This window comes from Drosophila nasuta, chromosome 3 (assembly GCF_023558535.2).
Source record: "Drosophila nasuta strain 15112-1781.00 chromosome 3, ASM2355853v1, whole genome shotgun sequence".
In the NCBI taxonomy this organism is placed as follows: domain Eukaryota; kingdom Metazoa; phylum Arthropoda; class Insecta; order Diptera; family Drosophilidae; genus Drosophila; species Drosophila nasuta.
In genome coordinates, this window is record NC_083457.1 from 47,892,399 (window position 1) to 47,911,825 (window position 19,427).

Sequence of the window (19,427 nt, forward strand, 5' to 3'; positions counted from 1 at the left end):
GATAGCAACAAACTTTTTTGAATTTCAGATGAATTTATATACGTCATATGTTCGGCGATGCCTTTGGGAATAAATAGCCGGATTTGAATTTTTTTGATTATAAAAAAAAAATATATTTTGTAAATATATGTGTTATTTGAAGTAAAGCTCAACTGATTAAACCGATAAAACGGAGCGTACAGCTATAAATGCTTGTGTTTCACATATTTCAAAGCCAGTTTCTTTTCTGACACGATCGGGTGCAGTTAAACTTATATTTCTTTGGATAAACTCGTGTTTAATAGTGCATTTTAAATAATTAAAAGGTTTGTTCACCAGGACAATTCATCAAGGATACGAATATACAAATCTAATTATGATTACTATGATTCAATTAAATAATTTCACCAGGACCCTCGAGTGTCGTGTATGCTTATGTTCTTAAAGTTAAACTGCTCGAATTTAATGGCATTTGAAATATGTGACTAAATTAATTTCCACTTGGAAAAACTAATGCAGAAAAGCAATACATTTAAAAATGTCATTCGTGAAGAGAAATAAATAGTCGAGCTAGTGCTTGAGTGTGAGATACCCTAAACTCTTAATAACAAAATAGTGCGAAATTAGAATTGTCCTTGTTGTTCGTTTCCTTCGATTAACGACTATCAATTATAGTCTCGAATGAATTGAAGATGTTTCCTTCTGATTGTTGAATGCATGTCCTGTTTAAAGAAATAGAAAGACAAAAGTTAGCTGAGATTAACTGAACGAAGTAAAGTTGGGAGTTGATTCGATTGCATAGGAATTTTGGTAAATGTGTTACGTTTACTCAGCTCTTCCAGGAATTTGGGTATTTCAAATTAACACCATACACAATATAATAAACCAACCTATTTCAAATTAAAAGTTGATACTAATTACAGTAACTATAATTTAGACAATGTGAGATTATCTCTATAAATTTCGCTTGTGAAATTTGGTTACATTTATGGGTACACTCCAGCGTAATTCTAATCAAAGATCATTCCTTTGCTCTTCCCAGCTCTGATTATCACAAGTCTTTCTTTCAGTCATGCGTCTTTTGCTGTTGACTTCGCTGCTGGCGTTGCTGGAATGGGAACAGGTGCGTGGTGTGGATTACTGCTTTAAAACGGATCCCCTACGTTCGCAGACACTCGAATTTAGCTCAAAGAGCGTCTATAATCGTGTCAGCGGCCACGATGCCGAGAAATTCAATGTTCCCGGGTGCAAGGCTACGAAGATGTGGATATACCACAGACATGGCACACGCTTGATGGAAAAAGACGATATCGAGAAGGCCAAACGCCTCGGCGAGGTAAGCGCTAACAGATTTACAGATTATGTCTAGAACACTTTGATGATTTACGGTATTTGGCAGCTTCGTGATTTGATTAAGGGAAACTATGATAAAATGCAGACTAGCCCTGACACGAATACCTTGTGTGATGCAGATCTTGATGAACTTCAGAAATGGAGATGGAACTCAAGCATTACCGTCGATCTCGATGAGCATCTTACCGAGCAGGGCTACGAAGATTTGCGCAATTCTGCTAAACGCTATCAGTCCTATTATCCAGAGTTGTTGCCCAGAACATACAACAGTACTTATTATCGGGTGAGGAATCAAAACCTAATGCTTAATATTGTTCCCTAGCTAATCTTTGACTTTCTAGTTCGGTCATACTGATACTCAGCGTACGTACGAGAGTTTCAAGGCTTTTGCTGATGGTTTATTTGATAATAGCACTGTAGTTTCGTCAAAAAGTTCGAATGAACTGCTTCGAGCATACGATAATGGCGAAGACTACTTCGACAAAAACTACAAAGGTGATGGTTCCGAGTTCATGAAGTTTATCACAAGGCCAATCTATAAAGATATGATTGCAAATATTGCCAAGCGCTTGCGGTTAGTTCTTGTTTTACAACCTGCATGTGTTCATATATAAAACTCTAGTCTTTCTTCCAGCTTCTCTAAGCTATCCCCTAAAGATATTCTTCTTATGTACAAAATGTGCCGATTTGAGCTGGCTTGGAAACCGAAAGAAAACAGTGCCTGGTGTGCCGTCTTTAAGCCTGAGGACGTGACCTTGTTGAATTATGCCGAGGAGCTCAAGAATTACTACGGCTCGGGCTATGGTTTTAATGCGAGTGATAAATTAAATTGCCTTGTCGTGCAGGACTTGCTGACGGTTCTCAACAGCACTGTGTCACCAAATGTGGTCGCTTACTTTGCGCATTCGCCGGGTCTGCAGATGCTTCTTGTGTCGCTGGGCATTGCCAAGGATAATGATACACTACGTGCGGACAACTTCGAAAAGATGGCAAATCGTAAATGGAAATTAAGTGAGCTCGTTCCATTTGGGGCCAATTTTGTGGCCGTGAAATACAATTGTAATGAAGCGGCAGATAACGTGACTGAGAAGGCTCTGTTCTTCCTGAATGAGAAACCTGTAGAGTTCAAATGGTGCAAAAACGGTTTGTGTAACTGGTCGGATGTTTTGAAACGCTACAAACACTTTTCGGATGGCAATTGTAAGGAATTATATTGTACGAAGGAAAAACCAAAACAGACGAAAGAAAAACGTAATTCGACAGAGAACGAAATTAATGGAGTGGTTCAAAATGTTTCTGGAGTGGCAGGGTCATTTGCTAAAGGGGCAGAGAATGCGGCAGATACTCTTGCTAAAGGGGCAGAGAAGGCGGCAGATACTTTTTTTAAAGGGGCAGAGAATGCGGCAGATACTTTTGCTAAAGGGGCAGAGAATGCGGCAGATACTTTTGCTAAAGGGGCAGAGAATACTTTCAAAACGATAAAGAATATTGTTAATGCTGGAGAGACAATTGCTCCATTGATGGTCACTACCCTGCTGACTGTTATTGTGAGACAGCTAGTTTTGTAATCGTGTATAGTAACGAAAATAACAATTTGCAATGTTTTAAATGTTCATCTAATAGTAATTCCAAAACCAATTCCTCGACACTTAAACAATAAATTCAACATACCGATAATTCTTGAATGATATTTAGTAATTAATTCTTAATATTTTGTAACAACTTAAGAAAATGTGTAATTAAACGAATTAAAGAAACCCGTTTTTGTTGTTTTTTGAGTCAATATTTCAGCTGTTAAAATTGAAATTTGAATTTCGATTGTGTGTTTCTATCGATTGCTTATCGATAACTTTAGCGTATTGTGGGGACTATCGAAGCGATCAATTATTATTCTTTTTTTTGTTATTCTGGCTGCGAATACCGAAAGCGTTTGTGAAAACATACGTTTTTCAAGGCGTGAAAACATTATCGTCTTAAGTCTCGACACCCTAGTTCTTGCCCTGCATATACATACTTTTATCCATTAGGAATGACAGTTTAAATATATCGCCAAAGAACTGAGCAACTTGAATGCGCAATTGGATGGATGCCTTGCAAGCTAGAAGACCATTGCGAAGGCCAAGTATAAAACAATGTTCTCAAATGTTTCGATTTTGTTATGTAACGGCGAAGAAATTTAAAGTCTAAATTGTTCTAGAATGTTGTTTTGCCAGTGCCGAGAGCAACACATTTGCCAGTTTCTTTCCCTCTCTTATCAAAGAATAATCACAAAAACCAAGGACCACACCGATTCAAATAAGGTCGTGTGTATGGTTTATATCAAATTATACGTTGTTTTAGTTTTTATCTACATTCTTTCAAACAAACAAAATTTTAAATGTTTTTTATATATGAACAAATGGTACGTGTTGCGAAATTCTTTTTTATTATTTCTAGATCACGTATGATTAATTTTTGTCAGAGCTTTTACTATTATATTCTGTTATCACACACATCAAAATTATAGAAGGAATTTTTTGGAGTAGTTTTTTGTACATACTCACGAAGGGTTTTTTGTTTTAAAAGTATAGACTTTGTACATACTGATATACTATACTATACTACGTAACAATTGTTAAACTAACAAGTAAATAATCTGCAGTCGAGGGAACTCGACTGTGAGATACTCAAAAAAAGCAAATAGTGCGGTATTATTGTTAAATAAAGCCAAATTAGTATATCGAAAAAATTATTTTTGGAATATTTATATATAATTTATTAAAAAATATATATGAGTTATTGAAGTGAAGCTCGACTGATTAAACCGATAAAACGGAGCGTCAGCTATAAATGCTTGTGTTTTACGTTTTTCAATCCAGTTTCTTTTCTGACACGATCGCGTGTAGTTTAGCTATAATTTTTCTGGTTTGCTTATTTATCGTCTACTTCCATCTCTTGGATAAATTAGCGTTAAGTAAGTGACTTTTAAATATTGCGAAGGTCTGTTTGCAAGGACCATTCCAGAATTTTAATTAATAATAATGTACTCTATTTTATTATTAATTATTATTCAAATTAGGTTACCAGATACTTTTTCGGATTTATGAGATTTATTGAGATGCTGGGAATTATTGAAGTTTCTGAATACTCATTTTATTTATTTAATTTAATTTCAAGCGTTTTTTTTTGTGGTATTCGGTTTTAACTCGCCCTCCTTAGACTTTAACCAGAAAATTGAGGATTCGTAATTGTTTCAAATATCCAGAATTCGGATGTACATACTTCTTTCTATGTACTTTCAATTATGAAGGCCATTGAAAAGTCTTTCGCATCAGTTGAACACTCAGCACCACGAGTGACTAAAGTAACTCTAAAACTTATCGGTGAACTTATTGACACAATCTTTAGCTCTTGCTCCGCTTGGGAATATATCGCCTTTTCCCACTCTTCTCTCTTGCAGCAATGCGTCTCTTGCTGTTGACGTCGATGCTGGCGATGCTAGAATGGGGACAGGTGCGTAGCGAGGACGATTACCATTCTAAACTTCCGCAGACGCTATACTTTAAACCCGGCTGTAACGCTACAAAGATGTGGATTCTTCAAACCTCACCCATGATCAGCAAAGATTACATCAATAAGTTTAAACGCTTCGACGAGGTAAGCGTTAACAAATTTTCAGATAATGCCTATAGCACTTACGGTTTTTGTTAGCTACGCGATTTGCTTACGAGATACAACCGTGAAATGTCTACAAACTCCTCTACGAATACCTCGTGTGAGGAGGATCTGAGATGGAACTCCAACGATATCGATAAGTATGCGGTCAACCAGACTTACGAAGAAAATCGAAATTTTGCTAAGCTCTATCAGAGCAATTTTCCCCAGTTGTTGCCCGAAAACTACAACAATACTTACTACAAGGTGAATAGTGCATAGCTGAGTCCTCAATGTTGTTCCCTAGCTAACACAGGCTTTGACTCTCTCTAATATTAAAGTTCGCTCACACAAAATACTACAAGCACACTGAAGCGAGTTTAAGAGCTTTTACTGAGGGTTTATTTGATAAAAGCACAGTGCCTGCATCTGAAGATATGGAATACTTGACTGAATTGCTGCATCCGTGTGAGCAATTCAAGAATAACTACATACAGGAAGAAATAGATTTTGTCAGATACTCTGATCGGACTTCGAAAGATATTGCGGAACGCTTGGAGTAAGTTGTTGTTGGATTTTATTTACCATTTAGATATTCATACATATGCACTTGTGGCACTGACTAACTGAACAGTTCACTTTAAAACTATAGCTGCGGTGGCCTAAGATATTTATTCCTGAAATTACAATAATTATACCCGCTACCCATAGGGAAAAAAAACTTTGTGTCGACAGAAAATGTATGTAACATGCAGAAGGAGTCATTTCCGATTCCATGTATTTTTGATCAGCCGTGACGAGTTAGTCATGTCCGTCTGTCTGTCTGTCTGTCCGTATGAAACACTGAATCTCAGAGATAATAGTAGATTGAGCTCTGATAACATAACTATAGTATTTATGATTTCTGAAAATGTGATTATGCTTAGAAAAAAAATTGTCGAAGTTATAAAAGAAATACTTTTGTATGGGCAAAAACGCCTACTTACTAGGGGTCGTAGTTGCTTTAGCTGACAATCTGATATATTTTGCACTCTCTATATTTTGTCTGGAAAGTTACTTTTCAAGTTTTCTAAGTTTTTTTTTCTTACTTTGTAGGTACTCTAAGCTGACAAAAGAAGATATTGATATGATATTCAATATATGCATCTTGCAGAGAGTTTTTAACCCGAAGGCCTGTAACTGGTGTTTCGCTCTTCGAAAAAAGGATTATTTGTCGATTCCGTTCGCAAAGAGTTTTAGATTGGGCTATGGATTTGATAGGGTTGCACATTTGGATTGCCGTCTAGTGAAGGACATAGTGTCGATTCTCAATAGTACAGAGTCTCCACATGTGGTCGCTTATTTCACCAATTTGCCGATATTTTATTTGTTTACCGTATTTGGGTTTAATGCCAAATTAAAATTTGATATGAGATCTGAAAATGTTAGCGATTCATTTACTAAAAATTTTTTGGTCGTTAAGTACAATTGTCTTGCCAAGGCGGAAAGGGAGAAGGAGAAGATTGGGCTCTTCTTCAATGAGCAATTGGTCGAGTTCAATATTTGTAAATCTGAATTCTGCAACTGGTGGGATATTTTGGAATACTTAAAGAACACTTTGGAGACTAATTGTGATGAACTCCACTGCCTTCCAAAAAAAAATGCGGGAGAGAGAATTGCTCCGTTTCTTGTCACTATATTGCTGACTGTTATTGTAAGACAGCTAGTTTTCTAATCGTGTATAGTAAAGAAAATGACAATTTGCAATGTTTTAAACGTTTTGCCATTAATAATTTCAGAAACATTTCCACAACTCGAACAACAAATTTAATGATATGATCAATTCTTAATGTATTGTAACAACTTAACAAACTATGTAATTAAAGGAATTAAAGAAACCCGTTTTTGTTGTTTTTTGAATCAATACTTTAGCTACTACCATTGAAATTAGAATTTCGATTGTGTGTTTCAAACTATTGCTTTCCGATAAGTTTAACTCATTGTGGTGACTATTGAAGGGTGTTGCTAGGTCTAAAAACATTATCGTCTTATGTTTCGACACCCTGCATATACATTTATCGATCGGGAATGACGATTTAAAGATATCGCCTAAGAACTGGACAACTTCAATGAGCTAGAAGACCATTGCGAAGGCCAACGATAAAACAATTTTATCAAATGTTTGGATTTTGTGATGTAAAGACGATGAAATTTAAAGTATAAATTATTCTAAAATGTTGTGAAAATACCACAATATTTTGCTTTTATTCAAAATGGGTAACGTGTATCTCAAAGTCGAGCACACTCCTTTGTAGCTTTCTTACTTGTTTTTAATGTAATACTGTATCAATATACCTAAAATAGCATTCAGAATATTTTAAGTATTTTTTTTGGTATATTTTAAAATTAATAGCGCAATATTTTGCTTGTACTCAAAATGTATAGCGGGTATATCATAGTCGAGCACACTCGTCTGTGGCTTTCTTATTTGTTGCGATTCATAACATGATATGTCAATGGTTAATTGGATGAATTTTTAATTATACTGTCCAGTTAGTATCGCATCTTAGTCCTGCCATAACTCGAAATACAATGTTAAAACAATTTAATATAAAAGCATTGTGTATGTTTATAATATAAATTTGAATTTCGATTTAATGTGCTAACTGGGTGTTAATAATATCGAACACTTATCGATAAGCTTAGCGCCTTGCTGTGAATGGCAAAGTTGTTTTTCGTTGTTTCCGTGGTGTGGCAACGCTGCCAATGATGGGCGCCTTTTTGAAAATGTTGCTTTTGCACATATGTAACTAGAATTGTGTTCATAAATGAACAGATTTAATGAAGAACAAAATACAATTAAGTTAATAAAATAGAATTATTTACTTTAAGGCAAAATTTGGTACAAAATTTGGTAATTAACTAAGAAGGAATATTAATCTTAATAATCACTTGGCTGGGATCCAACCAACTTTATCCCTTTTCGTGCGAGCGTAAAAGGTCTTATCGTCTTAAGTTTCAATAGACCAGCAATACGACTTTAAAATTAACTTGACAAATCCTTTGCGACGACAAAACTGTGACGTAGTAGTTGTTGTTGTTGTTGTTGTTGTTGTTGTAGGCATTGTCGCCATCGCCGGCGTCTTTAGGCGTAGGCGATGCTGATGCTGGCCAACCATTTTGAGTCGTCACGTGCTTCCTGTTAAATGTTCTAATGATGCGTATTAGGGCAGACTAAGTGCCACTCATAAGTGCCGTCCGCACACGCACCTGACTCCAACCACCTTTTACCTTCGACATCGACGTCGACATCGAATTTTACGCAATATGCGTTTTTTATTTCACTTCGTTGCTAGTTGCTGCTAGTGCTGCTGTTCGCCTGGACGCGTTGTCAAGGCAACCCAACCCAATGGACGACAACTTCGTCAGGTTTCCCCTTCTTAAACTGGTCCACGTGAGCGTGTATCCCGAACTTTAGGTCTGCTCGCCTGTCTAAATTTGTCCGTATATGAGGGATGGAGGCTGCAACCCAAAGTGCTTTATAGTTACTTAGACGTGAATTTCCCGCTGTGAACAGATGGAGAGGGGGAGTTGCGGGTGTGTACGTGTTTATATGCCCAGAGAAAGTTGTTATCTTTGGTCCCATTTTTCGGTCATTCCAGCAGCGTTTTCATTAGGCTAATACACCCGAACCATGAACTCGCGTCGACTTTGAAACAAGCGAATAAATCAGCTCTGCAGTAGGCGTGTCTGGTTGGGTGGCTGGCTGCCTCTATATTGAGATTGTGATTGTGATTTTCTCTGTGTTAGTTAGCGCGAGCGCCACAAAACTTTACAATTCTCAAGTGTAACCCGAACTGTTGAAATGGGGCCAATGCTCCAGAAGCTGTCTGCTGCAGAAGAGAGTGCTCCGATTCCAGGGTTCATTTTGGCCATAAGTTTGGGAAGGCGGGTGCGAATAGTTTTTGTGTGTCGTGGATTAAGTTAATGGGCGCTCATTTGGTCGGCAGTCAGCTATGAATAAGCAATTTTGTGGAGCTGCAAATGAAGGTTCTGCCACATAAAACTCGGGAGCTCATTTTGGTTGCACCTTTCTAAAAAAGGCTTGCACAAGGCAAATGGCAAAAGGCAACACACACAGAAAACACAGAACACAGGTAACAGGTAGCAGATTGCCTGTAAGCTGACCTCGCTTTTTGAAAAGATGGGGGGAAAAGTCTTCTTCTATGAATTGGAGCTGTGCGGCCTTGGCTTTGAAGTTCTGCCACTGGTAATTGGTTAATTATTAGGCTTCCATTGTGGCATCTACGCCTGGCGGCCATCACACAAACAACAACAGCAAGAAAAAGAGTTATGTTCACTGAGCAGCTTCGTTTTCGATTACATTGGTCAATGCAAGCTTCTTGGATGCTAAATTCCATTTACAGTTCTTGCTAATTGTGGCACCCAAAAATGAAACGAAATATTCGAGAAATGATTTAAGCTGGCAAAAATTGACAAGCAAATTGCAAAAGGAAGAAGGACAAGGACACATTTTGGCTTTGCTCACTAGGCTGGCTTCAGCTTTCAGCTTTTCACACAGCACACACACACAAAACTAATAACATTTTTCCTGCCCACACGCATGTGTGTGGCATGTGGCATGAGGCATGAGGCATGAGCAAACATACAATTTTTCATTTCGACACATTTTTGGATATCTTCAAAAGCTGAAGTTGCGGCCTGTTCGTTATAAAATTAATAGCCTGACCACAATATTGTGTAATTTGAGGTTGGATTTAGGCTATGTGTACTTGTTCAACACGAGGATGCTGTATGCCACATGCCACATGCCACATGCTGCAGCATGACAACAAAAACCAACAAACACTTTTTTGCTCACATTTTAATTAAGTTAAAATGTTTGTTGATATTTACAATAGCTCAACGCTTGGCTGTTGTTGTTGTTGTTGCAGAGCGTGTTGCAACCTTGCTTATTGCATGTTGCAGTGTGAAAATGCTCTTTAAACTATTACTATTTAAAAGTTTGTAGATCGTGCCACGCGCACCTCAAACCGACGCAACTTCAGGCTTAACGCCAACAGTTTGTGGCCTGGCTGCAAATTCAACGTGCATTATAAAAAAAATATGTTTGTTAGCTTTTCATCGCCAATTAGCAGACGAGAAATCAAAAGCTGCCACGTCGCATCGCATCGCATCGTGTGGCAGGCGGCAAATAGATCTCTGTGCTTGCCACTGATTAACGCGTGGCCATCAAAAGCGACGCTCAAGTGTCTCATAAACGTATTTTAAAGCACAAAGCCTGTTTAAACCTTAAGTGCGCATATACACACCATATACCATATTTATATATATGGCTTATAGAGCTCTAAAGCGACCTCAAGTGGTGGAGTGTTAAAGAAAAATGCAGCTACTGACTGGGAGATACGAAAAAGAATACTCTATATATATAGTCTATACAAAAATATCTAGCATAAATATAGTTAGCAAAATTTATGAAGAACTTTAATTTAATTTAATCATATTTTGAAGCATTTTAAAGATTTTATTTAACGATATTATTAAAGAGGTATGAAGTATGAAAATATAATCTGAAAATTAAGATTCAATTTATAGAAAATATTTGTAAAATGTAATGCGTGTTTTTCTTAATTTAAAGACACATTTTATGCAGTAGATTTAATATAAAAAGATGTTCTATAAGATTATTATAAAAGCAATATGATTAAGTAATATGAATTATCTCAAGCTTAAAGAAAGTCCAGTATTCAAATTGTCTCCAACTAAATAGACACGACTCAGGTGAATTTTATTAGAGAACAGAGATCGGTTTTTTTAATCCGAGGTCTTATAAAGCTTACAATTGGTTTTTATCTCTAACTAACCCTTTTCTACTTTTAAAGACGCATCTAGTGCGTCAAGTGGATTCTATATCAGATAGGTGAAGTACTATAAAAAAGAGTAATATTTCACTAGTCTGGAAGTATTCATTATTGCGGCGAGGAATACAAGATAAGCGGCAATATTTATAATTTTGTATGTCGGGTGATACTATCGGCTACAATCGATGGTACTATCGATACTATCGATGGCTCAAAATGTAATATCATTGAATATCGATGGCGCAAATTATCGAAACAACAAATAACAATTAGTTTAATTCCGCAATTGTACTATAGTCAGTTGAACGCTAAGTTAGTTGCTTAATTTTAATTATAGGCATACTTTAAACAAATGAAATAAATAATCGAACAATAAAGTCAACTATCTGTATATAAGGAACTATCTTGTATGAGTATAAATCAAAACTTAACTGCAACAGCAAAGTTCTCAATAAAGTTTTACTGTGTGCGTTACAAGTTACTTGATAAAATGTTGCAACTTCTTATAAGAGCAACAAATGTTGCTTTAAAGAAGCAGGTGATATTTAACGAACACGCCCACGTCTCTGCCCACGTCTCAGCACTCACACACACACACATAATGCCTGCAGTGATTTTTGCTCATTTAAAAGAGCTGCATAAGTATGCGTGACGTGATTGTGATTGGAACTGTAGAGGAGAGTGTGAGTGTGAGTGTCTGTGTGTGTGTGTTGGTGACATGCTGAGGCTGTAATGCACAAATTAAATTCATAAATATGCACAAGTTTAATAACATTTCCGTTGGAGAGCTGTCAAAGAAAGACAAACGCTGGCATTCTGCAAAACGCTTTCACAGCGCTTTTCACTTTGAGCCGCGCCCCCAAAAGTATGCAATGGAAATTCCACACGAAATCGATCGAGAGAACAAAACGAAAATACGATGTAAAAGCAGACAACAATGTTATTTAACTTGATTTTATTTGGTTTTATTTGTATTAAATTTGTCGTGATTATATTTACTTTAAACTGCACGCATTGTTGACATGCTGCTGAGCATTGTATCCCGTCCCCTCCCACCACACCGAAAACCAACCAAGTTGTCACCCAATCGCAATTGTCCTTCCGGCTAGTTCACAGAAATGATTGCTGAACATGCTTGCTGGCCCGCTTGTTGCTTTGATTTTTGTTTTGTTGTTCTGACATTTTTGCGACACACGCAATTTAATATGCAATAAGCGGGCTGTCAGTGACAGTTCTTGCCTCTCACTTTCACCTCCCCCCTCTTTTGTTGTTCTTTTAATACCTGTTACTCATGGGGTAGAAGGGTATTATAATTTAGTGACTGCTGGAAATGTATTGAAGGAAAGCAGAAGAAGTTATTTTCGACCCTATAAAGTAAAGAGGATATAGCCATGCCTGTTTATCTGTAATATTGTGGTTTATTATATTTTCTGAATATAATAAATAGTATTTTGAGATATTTTGTATTTTGCGGTATATTCTGAATATTATATTTTATTGATATACCAGAAAAAGCCTTTGCTGTATTATAGAATTTTTTGGTATATTTATTAGGAATAGTTTAATTATTGTATAATACCGCTCTGTACTTTATGGTATATTGATATACCGTAGAGACACTCGAAATATATTAGTAATTTTTTCGTATATTTATTATACCGCATTGATAAAGCAAATACAGTCCAATATCCTGTATTTTTGGTATATTTTTTTTGTATATTTTTTTGTATATTCCACAAGAAGCTTTCGACATATTTTAAATATTTTTTTGATTTACAAAGGAAGTATATTTTAAAAATAATGCCGCATTGTACTTTATGGTATATTGATATACCGAAGAAGCCTTCGAAATAAATTAGTATTTTTTCGTATATTTTAGGTATTATACCGCATTGATAAAGCAAATACAGTCCTATATTTAAGTATTTTTGGTATATTTATTTGGTATAATTTGATCACGATATTAATATACCACAAGAAGCTTTCGACATATTTTAATATTTTTTAGTTTTATGAATGTAGTTTTTAAAAATAATGCCGCATTTTACTTTTTGGTATATTCAGAATGTATATTAGTATATCAGAAAAAGCCATCGGCATATCTTGTATTTTTTGTTTATAAATGTGGTATATTTTTTAAATAATATCACACTGAAATTTATGATATGTTTTGAATGCAATATATATAAAGATATACCAGAAACAGGTTTCGGTATATTTTAGTACTTTTGGTATATTAATTTGAGATATTCTAACAATATTATGGCACTGTACTCTATGGTATATTCTGAATTTCATAGTATACTTGTTATATTTTAGTATTTTGTTAATATTTTAATTTGGAATACTTCAAGAATATTTTAAACAACTTTAAGAACTATTTAGCTTTTCATTAAAAATGAGTAGCGCGTATCTCACAGTCGAGCACACTTAACCGTAGCTTTCTAACTTGTTTTGTAATTCTGCTACCAAAATCATATACTCTTTCTCTCTGGCAAGCGCTTTTGTTCATTTCGACAGAAATAACGCTTACAAATTGAGTTGTTGGGTTGTGAATTGAAATCGGTACCGCGGCAATTTCAATTGAGTTTTCATTGAATTTGATGCAATTGATTTCATAATTAAAACACGCAACGTAGCCACAGTGCGGAAAAATGTTAAGCTCTCCATTATCCGTGTTCTCTTTGGGAATCTTTCAGCCAGCTGAGGCGTGCGGCAATAAGCCAAGTAATTTATCTTGAGTGCTCGCTTAATGCTCAGCTCTGCTCTGCTCTGCACTTGTTGCTGTTGCTGTTGCTGTCGAGATGTATTAACGCGCAAGTGCATTAATTAAGCCTTTAAGGCGACCATGGCAACATGTGGCACTCGACTTTCCCTTTCCCCCATGAATATTCCAGCATCTTTTACAAGATTCACGCACAGTTTGAGTTGCAACAGGAAACGCTAGGCGATGAGGGAAAAAGACTTGCACTAATTGGAGGCGCCATTTAAAGGCTCTTTTTTTATTGACAATAACTTTGGCCATGGCCAGCTACAGGCCAGCCAGTAACATGAGCAAAGACGAAGGAATTTGTTGCGTATACGTAACGTGAAACTAACTAGTTGCACATAAAGTGTGCTAAATATAAAAGTTAACTGCTCAGCAAGTTATCAAAATGATTAATAAACTTTGCTCTCTTCTTGTTCTATGTGTGTATGTGTGTGTAATGACACACTATAAATTCAGATTACTTGGAAATTGGTTTTATGAATACTTCGACCGAGACGATGTCATATTTTATTCATAAAGTTTCATTATTGCATTCCAGTTGGTTTCATTATGCATTTTATTGGAAACCCCTTTTTTACTGTTCAACAGTATTTCGTATCGATTTCGCGCAATTAATTCACCGAAAAAAACTCAGATTTCATTTGAATATGCTATGAAAAGGACGTTCAGCAATTTGTTTTTTGTGCACTTCCTATAAGGGCAAAAGGCGAAACGAAAATTCCACTGATATTATATACTTTTTTTTTGTTGCTTTTATTAACAACGTGTATAATTTAGTGGAAGTGTAATTTAATAATTTACTGCCCGCCTGTACCTGTTTTTTTGAGAGGACTGTCTATTGAATTACATGAAATATTTTTTTTTGTATCATATTCCATTGGGAGTTCAATGAATGCTATAGCTGCTAAAATAAACCAAGCAGAGTTACTTTAATACAAAAAGTATCATTTATTAACTATATATATTTTTAATGCAAGTGAAATTTAATAAACTACTCAGTTTTTTTCAGCTTGGAGTAACTTATTTGTTTTTAGTTGATGTTTGTTTTAAATATATATTTATTGCCCTTTACTTTAAAAGCTTATTTTTAGGAAATTGTATTATAAAAATAATTTTGAAATTGAAGAGTAATATTAAGCATCTTCGTCTTCAAATAAAATAATTTCGCATCGCAATTAAAGCTATGAATAATTTATTTGCTTTAAAATGCTTTAATTTTAATGTCTTGCTGTAATTTAGTGTTTTTATTTTGTTTGTAAAGAAACGTGTTTTTATAGTAGTTTCATAAGTATTATGAGTAATTTAAAGATAATTTTTAATAGCTACTTATGTGATTAATATCACTAGTTTATAAGTATAAAATTCAAATTAGAAATTTCTGTATAGAAACTTAGTGCAAGCTAGTTGCTTTAGTAATGTATATATAGTGTATTTATATTTAACTGCAATTGTTTTTATTTGTTACAAAGATATACATATAAGTATATACATTCAGTAGCTTCATAATAAAAATGAAGAATTGCTAAATATTTCTGTGACAAAGTACAACAAATTCGCAACGTCAGCTACTATAAAATGATTCTATAAGTGCTATAATATTTATATTGATTGATATATTTTTTAATTAACATAAATTGCTATTTTTCTTTTGCAAAACATGAACAATATATTTCATAGTAATTTTATAGGTATTATGAGAAATTGCAGAAGTTTTTCATAGTAATTTCATAGGTATTATGAACAATTGTAGAATACGTTTAGAAGCTGCTGCTGACTCGAAATTAAACAAATTCTCATTGTTATGAAAATGAGAGCCAAATTATTTGTCGCCGTATGTTGAAATGTCATTTATATTTGTATTTAATTTAAGCACTTTTTATTCTATTATATATATTTTTATACTTTAATAAGTAGTATTTACATATACTTTATAAGTATACAAAATTTGCAAAATTTGCACTGCACTGAAAGTTCGGTTGAACATTTTTGCTTATAGATTGATTATAGTAATTTATAATATACATTACAGAAATAAAACGAATTCGTATAGCAATAAAAGATTACAATTTATTCAGGTAAAAAACATTAACAAGTGAAAAATTCAAACATTCAAAAATCAAATACAAATGCAATCCACTCTAGGAAGCTGCTCCACTCTAGAATCTGTAACGGCGGATGGCGCGATACTGATAGCCATCCTTGGTGAGCACAGCACTCTCGCCATCGGCGGGTCCTTCGGCAACGACGTCGTCACCAAGAGGCGGCAAGTACTCCTGAGGAGCAGCCGGAGCGGCCTCCTTTAGCTCTACGGACATCTCCTCGGGCTGTTTGTAGTGATAGCCATCGTCACGCAGCTCAGCTGTGGGCACATCGACCACACGGACATCAGCCTCAGGCTCGGGTTCCTCCTCGACAGCTGGCGCCTCGGTCTCGGCCACAACTGGTGCTGCCTCGGTGCTGACCTCCTCGGCTGCTGGTGGCAGATACTCACGTGCCACCTTGGGTTCGACGGCAGAGACAACCTCCTCGGTGTCATCAGCTGGGGCAGCTGGAGTTGGCAGCGCAGCAGCAGCTGGGGGCAGATAGTTCTTGCTGGGTGGTGGCAAGTAGCGAGTGGAAAGATGCGAGACATCGCGACGATTGCGATGACGCAGCTTGAGGCGACGCACAGTGCGATACTCGTAGCCTTCGTCTCCTAAAACAGCGCTCGGCTGCTCGGTGGCATCGACAACATCGGCGGCGGGCAAATACTCCGTAACCGGAGGCACGAAATCCACTGCGGAGGCATCGACTAGCTCGGAGACATCGCGACGCAGCCGAGAGGCATCCTGGGGAGCAGCCAAAGCGGCGCTGGCAACGGCGGACAAAGTGAGCACACTGCTAAGCGAGAAGAATTTCTGTAGAAAAAAAGAAGTATTATTTTGTGGTATTCCAACATCCTTGTAGGCAAGTCTCTCTTTCTTGGTCTCTAACCATTTTTGGGCTGGTTTTTTTTTGGATTTGGGTTAACGGCGTGTGGCAATTAAAAGTTGCTGGGACTGTTTGATGCCTTTGCTCTAGAGCACCGTCGAATTTATAGCTCAAAAACTTTGAGTTCGTCGTCCACTTGAAGCCAGCGCCAGCTCCAGCTCCAGTTTCAGTTTCATCTCCAACTTCAGCTACAGCTTGGGTTCAACTTAATTAAAAATCTTCACAAAACAACAAAAAAAAAGTAACGCACACATTTTGTTGCCTTTTTGGCTTTTCGAGTGCCACTTGAGATTCAGTTGCGTTGCTTGTGAGCCAAGTCTATCCATGTGGCTTTGACTTTGGACGTTGCCTTGCATTAGTTTTTTTTTCTTTTCTGTGTTGTTGTTTTGTTTTCTTTTACAGTGCCTGCAATGTCAAGTCGTACACGCTGGGCTGCTTGACCTTTCCAGCGGCTATTGCTATTTGGCTTTGCCTTCTTTTTTTTTTTGGTGTATGTATTTTGGCCATCTCTTTTTTTTTGCTGCTCTTTGCTGCCCCATTTCGGTCCAAGTAGTTCAGGTTCGGTTGAGGTGTTAATTTGCTGTCCACTCGAAACTCAAACTCTTAAATTCAAACTCAATCTCAAGTGCGGCTGCGGAAGTGCTACGCTTATTTATAGGCCTCTCTCTTCAGCTGAAACTGAAGTGCGCACTCGCTACGTTCTTGTGCCCTCGCAACTCGTAACTTGCAAACGAAACTTGGCTTCATTTAAAATTTAAACTAATTATAACATTCTCAAATATGCAATGTAAATCTGTTTTGGCTTCGTGTCCGAGAGGCGGTTAAAGCGGCTATCAAATTGCAATCAGAAAACTTGTTGCGGAAATTAATTATTGATTACAACAATTCTTCCAGGCTGCTCTCTCTCTTTCTGAAAATCTGAATTTAAATACAGCACACAGCATTTCTCATTAAATAGTCATAAGCATAATTACACTCACTCTCGTATGTTTGTCCACACCGCATGCCATTTGTAAATTGAATTCGACACTGTGGCAAAAATGGGCGACAACGCGTTATTTGCGGTGGCTTTTTATTGCATTGTTAATGAACTCTGTCATTTGTTTTGGCCAATATGCCAATTGTGTACTGTATGCTGTGTGGGCGTGGTCACATGGGCGCTCAAAAGTTGCGGTAAAACTCAAATGAAATGAAAAATCGAAGTTGAAAATGTTTTCGTCTCACATTTTTTTGTTTACCATTTCCACTCTGTCTATAACTCTCGCGAGTAATCTAATAAATGCGTAAGAGCTGCAAGTAAATCATTCCTTAGCTATCTCACACACACTCTCTGTTTATTGCCTTCTTTTGCTTCTCTTCGCTGGCTGCCTAAAAGGCGGCAACAACTTCCGTTTGCCACGCACATTTGCGCCTGAAAGTATGCTACACATTTTTTTCCTGTTTTCTCTGCGACTTGTTGCTGTTGCTTCTGCTGTGAGCATCTCATTTGGCATTGGCCAGAACCCTCTGCTTGGCCTAAGAGCCACTCGTGTGCCATATTTTATGTGTCTAGGCTTGTGGAGCGCGAACATAATTTATAGTACAAGCTACAAGAAAGCAAAAGAGCACGACAAGAATTGAATGAACGACAAGCAAATACTACGTTGAGTAGGCAAAAAATATATAAACAGCATTTTTTAAATTCTGTTAAGACTGTCAGGCATATGTGTGAAAGCTTAATGATGCTACGGGGTATAATTTTAATATTGGTTATATACACAATGAACTATTAAATTAGAACGAGGAAAAACACGGCTAGCGAATACTCTGTAAACAGCTAAGTTGAAAAACTTGAATATAAAATGTATTTGTTAAATGCTGTTGATAATGTAAAGCTAAGTGTTGAAGTTTTTAAGATGCTACGGGGTATAAATTTAATATTGTTTATATATATTGTAAAAAAAAAATATAATCTCTTAACTAAGAATGTAACATAAAAGGGAACTGCTAGAAGTAAGTGAAAGACTGGCATTTACACTACAAGTATCTGGCATGACAGAAGAAAATATAAATGGTATGATATAATATATGGCAGTTGAGATTTTAAAAGATTTGTATTATAGCTTTAATTTTCGTACACATATTTTATTAAAGCAAAGATGCTACAGATTAAGATTTTATTATTTTAATGTTTATATTTATTATTTTAATGTTAATATTTTGAATTGAAAAGTGCTAAAACTGCATTTCCTATAAATAAAGATACTAACTGTTGTATTTTTTATAATTTTTATTTAATATATTCATTAGATTTAATATTTGAAAATTTATCTTAAAGAAAAGAGTTGTGTAGACTTTTTGTTATGGAGAGAACAATTCAAATTTGTCTTCAGTAAAATTTTATTAAAGTATATAACATATAATTTGATATATAATATAATTTAATATTTTTCATAAGACTTAATATTTCTAAATATTTAGCTATAAATTTCCTATTTTATATTCCGCCAGACTACCCTATTATCAACTTTCTCTACAGGGCATTCACACCAGTAACAACAACAGTGAATCTGTTGTGCTATAAATTGTGCGTGCCTCATTGATTTTTGTGCGGCTCTCGACTTGTGATTTTATTTAAAAGCGATTTTTTTGTATGTCTATTTTGTTTGGCAATTTCGCTCAACACGAAACTTGTTCGTGTTTTTTTTTGCACTCTCTGTGTGTGTAAGTGTGGTTAAGTGTGTGTGTGTGTTTGTTTTGTGTTGTTTGCTCTGTCAGTTTGAGGTTCAATTTACATGTTCCGCACAGTGTGGCATTCAACTGCCTCTCGATAAGATTGCTCTTGCTCTTGATGTTGTTGTTTCTGCTGTTGTTGTTGTTGT

At 36.0% G+C, this 19,427-nt stretch overlaps 2 protein-coding genes across 2 annotated transcripts; one reads left to right on the forward strand and one right to left on the reverse strand.

Annotated features, from left to right (window-relative positions):
- Window positions 1–1,051: 1,051 nt before the first annotated feature.
- On the forward strand, window positions 1,052–5,247 carry LOC132788270 (multiple inositol polyphosphate phosphatase 1-like). The gene is made up of 6 exons (XM_060795603.1): window positions 1,052–1,315; window positions 1,379–1,615; window positions 1,674–1,906; window positions 1,967–2,547; window positions 4,772–4,968; window positions 5,023–5,247. The coding sequence occupies exons 1-6, from the start codon at window positions 1,052–1,054 to the stop codon at window positions 5,245–5,247; spliced, it is 1,737 nt and encodes a 578-aa protein (XP_060651586.1).
- Window positions 5,248–15,752: 10,505 nt separating this feature from the next.
- LOC132788271 (uncharacterized) lies at window positions 15,753–17,576 on the reverse strand. The gene is made up of 2 exons (XM_060795604.1): window positions 17,547–17,576; window positions 15,753–16,493 (listed from the first exon to the last, which is right to left on the reverse strand). Exons 1-2 carry the CDS (start codon window positions 17,574–17,576, stop codon window positions 15,753–15,755), a joined length of 771 nt encoding a protein of 256 aa, XP_060651587.1.
- Between the last annotated feature and the right edge of the window lie 1,851 nt (window positions 17,577–19,427).

Coding starts and splice junctions, on each gene's coding strand:
- LOC132788270 (XM_060795603.1), top strand. CDS start 1,052: ATGCGTCTTTTGCTGTTGACTTCGCTGCTGGCGTTGCTGGAATGGGAA. Junction 1,616..1,673: donor ACAACAGTACTTATTATCGG/GTGAGGAATCAA, acceptor TTGACTTTCTAG/TTCGGTCATACTGATACTCA. Junction 4,969..5,022: donor AGTTTAAACGCTTCGACGAG/GTAAGCGTTAAC, acceptor GGTTTTTGTTAG/CTACGCGATTTGCTTACGAG.
- LOC132788271 (XM_060795604.1), bottom strand. CDS start 17,576: ATGGCATGCGGTGTGGACAAACATACGAGA. Junction 16,494..17,546: donor GTGTGGACAAACATACGAGA/GTGAGTGTAATT, acceptor TTTTTTCTACAG/AAATTCTTCTCGCTTAGCAG.